This window comes from Urocampus carinirostris, chromosome 6, assembly GCF_059441175.1.
Source record: "Urocampus carinirostris isolate Australia breed hairy pipefish chromosome 6, RoL_Ucar_1.0, whole genome shotgun sequence".
In the NCBI taxonomy this organism is placed as follows: Eukaryota; Metazoa; Chordata; class Actinopteri; order Syngnathiformes; family Syngnathidae; genus Urocampus; species Urocampus carinirostris.
Window position 1 is genome coordinate 27,112,082 of NC_142354.1, and position 12,099 is coordinate 27,124,180.

At 37.5% G+C, this 12,099-nt stretch overlaps 1 protein-coding gene across 1 annotated transcript in view; it reads right to left on the minus strand.

The window, feature by feature from the left end:
* The window catches only part of itpr1b (inositol 1,4,5-trisphosphate receptor, type 1b), a 104,464-nt gene continuing 92,365 nt past the window's right edge, over nt 1–12,099 (minus strand). Inside the window, exons 60-62 of the mRNA XM_088338526.1 lie at nt 7,471–7,632; nt 3,449–3,557; nt 1–3,348 (exon numbers count right to left, since the gene is read on the minus strand). Coding sequence (XP_088194652.1) covers nt 3,471–3,557; nt 7,471–7,632 — 249 coding nt within the window. The 3' untranslated portion in view covers nt 1–3,348; nt 3,449–3,470. The remainder of the gene's footprint in view (nt 3,349–3,448; nt 3,558–7,470; nt 7,633–12,099) is intronic.

The window sequence follows — 12,099 nt, forward strand, 5'->3', positions numbered from 1 at the left end:
TACACATAAAAGGATAAATACATTCATTTTAATAAATATTTCTTCTATAATATACAAAATGCCTTGAGCTGTTTTTCTTAAATTACTACATATCTAAGACTCATAAAAATTCAAAATGTGTCTATACAAAGGCAAAGGCAAGCGATAAATTTGACACGGACACAAAAAAAAGACGTAAACCTATATGGACATAACCAGTAAATGTCCCGCCCATTTGCTATACTGCAGTGCTTATCCTTATGAGAGGTAAAGTGCAAGCAAAAGTAAATTTCCGAACAAGAGCACGTTTGCTGAAACGGGGAAGAAATTCACAAGAGTACCGTTACTTAAAGACACATGGCAAGAAAAAAAACATATACAGTACATTGTTAGCAGGGTTGGGTAGGGTTACTTTAACTGGATTACTTTCAATTACTTTTGGATTACTCCAATACCAAATATGCTAGTAAAAGACAAAAAAAAACTAAATATGAATAAAATTATGACTCACAAAACGTGGTAAGCTTTCTCTCCTGGCTTTGATCTCTTTGATCTCCGGCAAAACTAACATAAAATGCGACAGAAACTATATGAAAATAAATCCAAACAGCTTGCCGTTCCATGTATTCCGTTACTCCCCAAGCCTGCACAAAATTTAGTCATTTTATTCATATTTAGTTTCTTTTGTCTTTTATTAGCATATTTGGTATTGGAGTAATCCAAAAGTAATTGAAAGTAACCCAGTTAAAGTAACCCTACCCAACCCTGATTGAGGACAAAGCAACAACCGTTTAAAGAAATAAAACACAAACAAAAGGACATCTTATTAAGTACATCATAATCTTAACAATTGTGTCGATAAAACCAAAACGTCCCTATTTCACGTCGGACAAATGAGAGGTAAACACTCAATATACTGTAATTATGGAACTCACTCTCGTACGAGGTTGCATATTTAAGTTGATATATTGCACAAAATACTACAACAAACCTCACTGCTTGTCCGGCCTAAATACTGCAGGAATCAGATTTAACATGGAGGGTGTGACCCGTTTAATGACACAAACGAGTAAAACGGTTGAGGATTATAGTAGAACCCCGGGATACAACATTGACCCGTTCTGAGCTGGGGATCGCAAAGAGATTGATGTATGGTGGGGGATACAAAACCTAGCTAATGTCTTCCGTACATCTGGTACCCCAAATGAAAACATTAAAATAACAATATAGTATATAGTAAGTACTATTTGAGCAGAGGATTTAACAGCATTATGAATAAATATACATGTAAAGGAAAAAAATACATTTTCTTTAACTTTGACGGGAGGCGACTTGAAGTGGTGCGGTAAAGTTATGGGCGGATGCAGAGGGGAAAGGACGGTTGATTAAAACTTCAAATTGCGAACATTCTAATAACCTTAGAAAACTTTGTTGTTTAATCACATCCTTATTCTTAATAATTGTCTCAATTATCAATTGGTTACGGCACTATTCTTAGCAAGGGTAGAGATGTATACTTTCTTCGCATGCCTTGATAATCACACGCTTCATTTCCATGGTTTTTAGGTTTTTGCTTCACCCTTTAGCATCACTGCAAACCTTGGGACTGATAGTGAATAGAAAAATATACAGTATTGTATTGCAGATTCACAAAATATTCCGAAGCTCACAAAATTCTAAAAGTGAATTAGCAGAAAGAAATTGTGGGAGGTCAGCAAATAGCGTATTGGCAGAAGTAAGATCCTAAGCCCGAGCTCTAAAATGTCTCTCACTACGTTTGGGTTGGACTGGGCTTTTTTTAATTATCCGCCCATCATTGTTCTTCTTTGTCTTTCTGCTCCTCTCTCTCTTTTAATGTGCTGAGCTAGATTTTTAAGGATGTACTGCTGCTGTGGATTATGGACCAAATTACCCATCGACTCGTAAAAGAATCCATTAATGATGGAAAATTGACGGTTAATGTAACCTCAGCAGACACAGAAATATAAAAGATGTAAATGTGTATACAGTCTTGTTTAACTTAGATGTTGTTACGAAAGACAGGCTTTAATTTTTTGTTGTTATGAATCACCTCTCCTCCTCCCGAGTCTTCACAATTAAAATATGATATTTTGGATTTGCAAATAAAGTTAATTGGTCTGGCTTGGGCTGAGTCGGGCTTTAATGCCTTCGGGTTCCTCTCGAGCAAGGGTGTCAAACTCATTTGCGCTGGGGGCCACATGGTTGAAAAGAAAAACTCGCTGGGGTTTTAGAGAAAGAAGAAATAAAGAGAGGGCAGTAAAGAGAGCGATGAAACGAGAAAGAAGGGAGACTGAGTAAGAGGGACTTCGAAGGTAAGAGAGACAGAAAAAGGGAGAAAGAGTGAGAGAAAAAGAGAAGGCACAATTGAAGTCAAGTAAGGAGAGGGGAGGAGAGAGAAAGAGACATAAAAAGAAAGATAAAGAAATAAAAAGAGGGATAAAGTGATAAATACAGAGATAAAGATCAGAAGAATGAGAGAAAAGAAAAAGATAAAGAGAGAAAGAGAGAGAAAAAGAGTGAGCATGGGAAACAGGCAGGGGAAAAGTGCAAGAAAAAAAAGGAAATAGCCACAGAGAAAGGCAGAGGAAGATAGAGAGAGGGTGAGAAAGAAAAATGATAAATCGAAAAGGGGAGAGAAAGGGATGGAAAGGGTGAGAAAGAAAAATGATGAATAGAAAAAAGGGAGAGAAAGAGAGGGAGAGGGTAAGAATATAGATAGAGAAAAAAGGAAGAGAAAGAAGGAGAGAAAGGGTGAGAAAGAAAGAGAAAGAGAGGGAGAGAGAGAGAGAAATGACTTTTGCTTTGCGAGTGGTGCCTGGATAGGATGACATCAAGTGGACATATTTAACACTACAGCTCAATTTCGCGCTTCTCTCAGTGTCGTCTTGCGGGCCTGATTGAAACCCTTGGCGGGCCTGATTTGGCCCGCGGACCGCCTGTTTGACACATATGCTCTAGAGTCTTTAGACTTGATCTTACCTCTGGATACGGGCATTTTCATGATGCTGTGACCCAAACCAATAGCAGCTCAGCATTTTATAGAGCGTCGACCAATAGAAAACAGTCTTGGAGACGTAACTCTGCATATGCACCAACACCGCAAAGTTTGAATCGTATCGTACGGAATTATATGTTTTTAATGTCATATTGTGTGGAAAATGCTGTAAAACATTTCATTCCACATTGTTAAGTGAAAATGTTTTAAGGCGGGGTCGCTGTTTCCCGGAGGTCTTCATAACATTTGGCACATCTGTGCATTGTAGCGCTACACATATATGACAGAGGGTCCTTCCATGGATGGACTCAGGTTGGTCACAAGAAGGCGTCCCCGTCCAGACGAAGACAAAACTATTTGGGATATACAGATGAAACATTCATGTAGATTTTCTGCAAAAAAAAAACACGTAGTATTTCCTCACATTTTGCATGTTTACGAATACGGGAATACCTTCGATCTCCGTCTCTCGGTCCTACGCCGGCTGTTGGGGGTTGACATTCATGTGCGGCGGGTGGGCCAGCAGCCCGATCCGCTGTTTTTGCTTCCTTTGTTCGGTCATCTAAATGAAAACAAACCGTATTTTTGAACGCTAATAGCAAAACCTATATAAAGCGTCAAGGGTTTAGTCATAACACTTGTTTGTGATTCAAGTTTGTGGTTGTTCGTTTGCACCTTGGCACAAAGACAATATTTGGACAGAGTCCTTAACTTTCCTGTGAAATTTGCCTCAAATCTGAATCCAAGGCGTACCCAAAGTAAATTGAATTCTGCTCTTGAATCTTTAGGAGAATACAGACAAATTAGCTCTCTTTTGAAAGGTAACACACTGAAGTTTTGTCCCAAACTGAAATACCGTAAATTCCGGACTATAGAGCGCACCTGATCATAAGCCGCACCCACCATTTTTTAGGGGATCTGCTACTTTTATTCTTACACAAGCTGCACCCATGTATAAGCCGCGTGCGCCTGCATTTGAACTTGTGACATAATCACAAGTTCAACCCAGACCGGGCTGTAAGCTCCACGATTGTAACTTTTTTTTTTTTTTTGGTTTGAACAAATTTATTGATACTAATAACAGAAAACAATCATGACAATCTCAACAGCAATTAAGCACATTCACAATATTATATTTCAATATGACGTTTTTAACAGCAAACACAATGTGAGGTTTGAACAACCCTTCTCGAAAAACTTAATAGCAATCAAGCATATTCACAATTTCATTATATAACATCTTTGTTAGTGTCAATAGATCAATTCTAGAGTCACAGTTAGCATTATAAATGGAAAATGATACCGGTAATTAACGTATGATGCAGACTTGTAAAGTCCGGGTCCCGTTGAAAGTAATCCAAGGAAACAAAATGAATATTTCCAAAGTTAAGAGTGGGAAAAATATATATCCACTATTGTCCGCTGCGACAACAGACAGATCTACCGGTAACTCAGCTTTACCCCAATTCCGATCAGCCTGCGTGTGCTCCGTCCCTTCTTTTTGATTTGTCCGCAGAACACATAACAGAATAAATCTCTAAAATAAATACATTACAAAAATATACAGTTGCAAATACATATTATACATGGTTACACATATTTACGAAGAACGACGGCACACTGAAGAAAGACGGCATACCGAGAGAGTTTTCAAAGTTTTAAAAATAATAATATAACTTTCATCCCAAACCGTGCCTTTGAAAGGTACCAACACGCTAGTAGGATCACGCTCGCAATGTATCAGACGTACCTGTTAAAAAAAAGCATCCCATAATTGTGAAATTCACGGAAGATCATCCTCAACTTCCTCGTCATAACTATCGCCATCAAGGACGTCTTCCTCATTATCGGAACGTACCTTAACTTTACAGACAATGTATGCTTGAACTTTGAGGTTGCAGTCTTTCTTGGCGCACATATTTTACTGGTCTTAATCTTGCCTTTTACACTCTTGCGCCGCTGGTGGCCGTTGGAAAAATTCCATAAATTGGCCGCTTCACTGAATAAGCCGCAGGGCTGAACATTTGGGAAAAAAGTAGCGGCTTATAGTCCGGAATTTACGATAATGACTGCAAATGCTGCTAACATTGAGTAATCTGAGTTGGTAATAGAAGGGTTTTATTGCAATCAAATGCCTGCAGATGAGTGTAGCATGGGCACCGTAGCTGGATAACAGGTGAGACAATAGCTTGAAGCCTTACCTGGTACCTTGTAAAAATTGATCACAATCGGAAAAACTAAACATTGTATTTTACCCACTTTTCTAAGGGGTAGGTAGGGCTAGGCGTTTCAAAAAGTTTAGAGACGACCAGTTTACAGCTGTAAAACCCCTGCAACTGTGTGTTTTACTTTGGCCAATTTTTTAGACATTTTGAAAGAGTTGTAAATGTTCGACTTCTCTTTACAGAAATCAATCAATGATTGTGCACACTTACTCGTAATATTGTTGCGTGAAAATGAATCACCAGTGGCGTTACGCACGTTTATTTTGGGGTCTAATTTAAATATCTTCCAAACATCTGCGTATCGTTCTTTTCAGAAATTCTTTGGCTCACCAATCATCATTTGAATCGGTTACTACTCGCTAAAGGTATTCAGAGCTAAAGGAGGCGATCCCTGTTTCATTAATACAGGCTCTTATAGACCGTGAAAATAACCTGCTTTTGGCCGAAAGTGTTGTCATTCAAAAGCTCAGAGGCAATCGGCCATATTGGAAATAATTTTATGCGTCTATTTATTTGTAAAGGGGGATCGTACGGCACTAGGGAGAATCCAAAGATGCAGAAATGCTTTTAGGCGGATTTTTTTTAATCTGTCTGTATTTTTAAAGTGAATATTTTTCACGGTTAAATTTACTGGACAGTCCTGATGTAACGACTCCATGTTTGCAGAGAATCATCTCATTACTGGGGGATTTATTGGCGAGCTATCCCAGCTTTACAGTTTTCGGGTATCCTGTTTCAGACTGATTGAAATCATTCTGTGATGAGTACATTTTGAAATCGTATTTTGAATCCCAAGAGTTTTTCAATGATATGGAACGTGACCTATTTCAGTGACTGGTGACATCGAACAGACACATATTTGTATTTCAACAGTACGACGGACCGTCGAACATAATTTCACTTGTATGAAATGGTGGAGAAAAATAGAAAAGACGATCGTAGATTCGTTTACACAATAGATTGGTTATGCCGCTACCAAGAAGGTTTTATATATAAAGCTTGTGGACTTTTATGCAGCACTTGTATTTGACTATGAATAGCTGTCTACCACGTATGTTCAGTCAGTTTCTTGACAAATTGGCTTGGGCTTGGATCCCTAAACCAGGAGGGTCGTAGGGGCACCACTTCCTGTGGTGTGTCAAGGGCGAGTATAGCCTAGTGGCGCCCAGGCCCACCAGACAATCAATACTTTTGTTTTTGTTGTTGATCTTTCTATGCAAAATAAATGATTGCCCTTTTGGCAAAAATATTTTACTAAGGTTTTAATGTATATTTAATTTTTATGTCACATATTGTTTGATTATAATTTATATTCTATTTATTCAATTTTAGTCGGATTTGGTGTTATTGTATTACAACGGTTTATGTATATTTTTGACTTAGTTATTTCGTAATATAAGGAAAACATTTATTTTATATAAAGAATATCATGTGGCAGATTGTAGATCATTTTTAAATGTGTTTTACAAATATAGATGAAATCACCTTAATAATCGTGTGTAATGCTATTAATACTACTACTGCTACTATTGTTAGTACTACTAAAATAATTATTTTTAAATGAAATAACATATTTATAACTAAAATGAGGAAATATTTTTCCCATGATTTTTCTCCCGTGTAAAAGCAACAGACCTAAAAAAACAAAGGAAAACTGAACCAAACGGAAACTGAAATCATCTGAATAATAAAAAATAATAATACTAGTAAGAAGAAGAAGCAATAAAAATGAATTAAAAAAAAAACAAGTTCAAAATTGCAATTAAAGATAACCCGAATCCATCAATGAGACAATTTTAAACAGACTAAAAACCTTCAGTTTTATGTAAACCATTGTTGCAAATAGGCAATCCAGAAACTTTCCACTACGGTGATTTATCAAACAGAGAGGTGGTTTCGTGTCCCTCAGATGTGATCCGAAGCAACACATTTAAAAACAAAACATGAACAGCAAATTTTGTTGACACCACTTTCCCTGAATTAAGGCATCACTCGTGTTCCGCAGCACCATCGTTTCCTCCTGTCTGGGTCAAAAAGTCTCCGCGACATTCGCTTCCTCACACGCGCTTCTCGTTTCAAGGGTAAAGCCGTCGTCTCATTTCGCTTTAGATAGATAGATAGATAGATAGACAATTGCGCAATGCTCAAAGACGCACAATTAGACCTCCTATCTTATGGATGACCTCATCGTGCGGAATCCGAATGGACTCAACCAATCGTAATCGCCGTAAAAACCGAAGCTCGACCGACCTGCTCCTTGAGCTCAGTCAGCTGACCGGAAAGGTTGGACACCAGTTTCATGGTGGACTCCAGTTTTTCTTGCAGGCTCCGGATTTCGTTCTGCTCTCCGTCCGCGTCGCTGCTGACCAACGACATGGCCCGCATCCGAGGGAACCAGTCCAGGTTGTGCTCCTGCAAGACACAAATCCAACAGGTAAGGTCCGTCCCGAAGGGGCAAGGCACGCATCGAACTGATGCTGGAACGGACGAAGAAAGAAAGAACCGGACCGAGAAAAGGAGACAGAAACAAATAAAGGACCAAAGAAGGACAGAAAACTGAAAGAAATGAGAGAAAGAAGGGGGAGAGAGAAGGGGAGAACGAGAAAATAAAGAGACAGAGAAAATAAGAGAAAGAAAGAAAGAAAGAAAAAAGGAGAAAAACAAAGAAATAGACAAAGCAAGAAAGAGAGAGAGAGAAAGAAAGAAGGAAAGAGAAAGAGAAAAAGAATGAGCTATAGAAAAAAACTAAGAGAAATGAAGAAAAAAGAAGAAAAGACAGACAGAAAGAAAAAGGAAGAAAAGAAAGAAAGAAAGAAAAAAAAACAAAAAGGTGAAGAAGGGAAGGAAAGAACGAGAGATAGAAAGAACAAAAGAAGAAGACCAACAGAGAAATAGAAAGAGAAAGGAAGGATGAGAAAGAAAGAAGGAAAGATAAAAAGAAAGAGAAGGAAATAAGGAAAGACAGAAATAGAACAAAAAAAGACTCGTGTAGTTATAGGATACAACCAACCAAACAACCGATATATGAGGGTCATTTTTAACTACACCAAAAAAACCTGTATTGGCTGTACATCGCGAAGGAATCCTCTAAATGAAAGCTCATTAAATAATCCATGTTTACCGCTCAGACACCGTATGATAAAAATCTAGAGAACATACTGTAAATACGCAAAAATGCCAGCAGAGAACCCAGATTGATTTGAATGGATGACCAGTAAGATTGCAAAGAGCGCAAGCACTCCATTCTCTCTCTCTCTCTTGCTCAGTGTAGTCTGCGCCAAAGATAAATACGACAATATGTTTTTGTTGTTTGCAGAATTTTGTGACATTTTTTACAAAAGAACTTTGCTCGCACCTTGTTTTGAAACCATGGTTTAGGACAAAAATGTTAAAATGAGACTTAACTCACTCTCTCTCTCTCTCACAAGTGTAATTTAAATCACAAACCTTAATAAAAAAGCTGAATATCCAAAAACACAATGCATTAAAATTGCCCTTGTTCCCAAAATAAAAAAGAGAACAGATTTCTATAAACACACCATTTAAAATAAACAAAACGCTTGTGCGAATTACAGTTGTTTTACTAGACAGTGTTTTTAACATATTTCTCGAATACTGCATATAAAATTTATCCTCAGAATGAGGTAAAATATAAGAATTTTATGCAACTAGTATGAAAAATACACATATGTCATAATGAGCTTTCATCATCCATATAAACCTATTGTAAAATTGTATTTTACCAAAAAAAAAAAAAAAGCTTTAAAAACAGCTCTTTGAGTTTCGTAAAGCAGTGGTCCTCGCCTTTTCTTTACCACGTCCGGACAATATTCTTTCAGCCTAAAAAAAACTGAATCATTAATATAATAATATAGTAGCCGATAATAATATCAATAATGATTAAAAGCCAGAATCCATTGTGTTAACACTAAACCACTACCGATGTAGATGACATAGGAAAAGGCATTAGATCTGTGGTCCCCAAACCACGGGCCGTCTCCACATTTGATCCAGCTCCCTGAACAAAACCAGAGAGCATTTGGAAATTGTTCCTCATATACTGTCCATACCTAAACAAGAACTCAGGTCGCAACGGTGAGAGCGCCAAACTCTCTCTACTCAATTACCAATGATATAGATGACACATGAAAGGCATTGGGTTTTATCTCATTATAACACTATTTTTAGTCGGGGGACCAGAGAGGAATGTTAATTTCGTCGTGTAGTTCACATGATACGATGACAATACATTTGTCACGATGCTTAGAATAGAACAGAAGAATAGAACAGAATTTATTGTCATTGAGAAACGCGCAACCAAATAACATTCGTCTCTGGTACCGTGACCGTGGCCTTTCATCAGAGAAGGTCAATGTTATGGGGCCCTGACATTAGATTTTATCTCATCATCAGACAATTTTTACTCACGTGCCAGAAATAAATGTTAGAATTGTCCTAAAATATATAAATAAACGTAAAATGTGGGACAAGGGAAAATTCCTTGGTGTATCTGATGGTGAATGAGGGGTGGGACGATATGTTCAGTCAGGATTAGATTGTATCACGATACTAAGATGCGGATTCGATTTATATCACGATTCTCGATAATTACGATTTTACAAGTATTGCGATTCGATATCATTAATGATTGCAATTTTTCCAGAAATACTAAAACAATACTACTGTGGAAATACTTTAAAAAATATTCTACAGACATACTACAAAATACCACTACGGTAATACTATTCAACCATCCATCATCTGCACCGCTTATCCTCAGTAGTGTCGCGGGGGTGCAGGAGCCCATCCCAGCTATCTTCGGGCAGTATGCAGGGGACACCCTCAACTGGTTGCCAGCCAATCGCAGGGCACGCAGAGACAGACAACTCACACTCTCATTCACACCTAGGGACAATTTGGACCAGCCAATTAACCTGACAAGCATGTTTTTGGAATGTGGGAGGAAACCGGAGTGCCCGGAGGAAACCCACGCAAGCACGGGGAGAACATGCAAACTCCAGACAGGAGGTTCGATTTCATCACCTCAGAACTGTGCCGCACACGTGCTAACCACTGCGTCACCGTGCTGCCCACAGTAATAGTATAATACAAAAATACGACTAGAGAAATATTACGAAATGCTATGGACATACTACAAAAATCTACAATGGAAATACTAGAAAACTACAACAGAAATACTACAAAAAAAAACTACTAAAGTAAAACGACAAAATACTATAGACCTACTCCAAAAATTCTACAATGGGAATACTAGAAAACTACTAGAGAAATACTGCAAAAATACAACTAAAGTAACACTACAAAATACTATAGACCTACTACAAAAATTCTACAATGGAAATACTAGAAAACTACAATAAAAATATGACAAAAAGTCTACAAAAGCCTTAAATCAAATTTTACCACATGAAAGTGGGAGTAACATTTTCTTTAAACGATGAATTAAGATGAATTCAATAAAATCGCTTCTTGGAACCAGACAAAAAGAGGAAAAGAAAGTTGTTCCGAATAATGCACCCCATTTCGGTTCAGCAGGGTGTGAGGTTAATAGGCAGGGAGCATCGAGGTTAATCCTAAATCAGGTGCTCTCTCACAAGACGCAGAAGCCCGTCAAGACAAATGACAATGACATTTAAAAAAAGAAAAAAGAAGAAAAAACTTGCTAAAGTATGAGAGACTGTTTAAAAACAAATACTTGCTCTCAAATAAAACATCGTAATCTCACACAACTATACTCTCATACGGTCACAGTCACACCCATGCACTGCCTCACACATACTCGTATACTCTCATACACACACTACTAGACATTTTTGGCATACAACTATAATCTCAAACACAAATTTCCATGCTTTCACACACATACTACTGCACTTTACCCGCATACTACTATAGTCACACACACACTACTATAGACTCTCTCATACACTGTTGAGCTATCTAAAACACAAACACACGCACACAAACACACAGAACCTACTACTATACTCCCTTACACATACTATTATACTCTCATTCAAACACTAGTAGACGTTCTCATACATACGACTATAATCTCCTAAACAAGCAACTAAGCTTTCACACAGATACTACTACACTCTCACCCACTGTATTTTATCTTATTGCCTTAACTCATATTGAGATAATCTTGTATTTTTATCTTTTTAATATTCGTAATATTTTTTTATGTATACATGTATATAGTTTCTTAGTTCTAATACGCTTGGAACTGTGTGGACAGTAAAGTAAGAATTTCATTGTGCAGGAAATTGTGGTTCTTTACTGTGCATATGACAATAAACACTTTGAATTGGAATACTACTATAGTCTCTCACACGCACTGCTATAGACTCTCTCATACACTATCGTCCTCTCTAATACACATTATACTCTCGCACACACACACTACTATACTTCCTTACACATACTATTATACTCTCATTCACACACTAGTAGACGTTCTCATACATACGACTATAATCTCATACACAAATTACTATGCTTTCACGCACATACTACTATACTCTCACCCTCATACTACTGACGTTCTTGTGCATACAACTATAATCTTATACACAAATTACTATGCTTTCACAAACATACTACTGCACTTTACCCGCATACTATTATAGTCACACACACACACTACTAAAGACTCTTCACACACTATTATACTCTCTAATACACTATTACTCTCTCATACACTCACACTACTATACTCCCTTACACATACTATTATACCCTCGTTCATACAGTACTAAAAGCTCTCATGCACACAAATATACTCTTATACACAAACTACTAAGCTTTCACAAACATACTACTACACTGTCACCTACATACTACTATAGTCTCTCT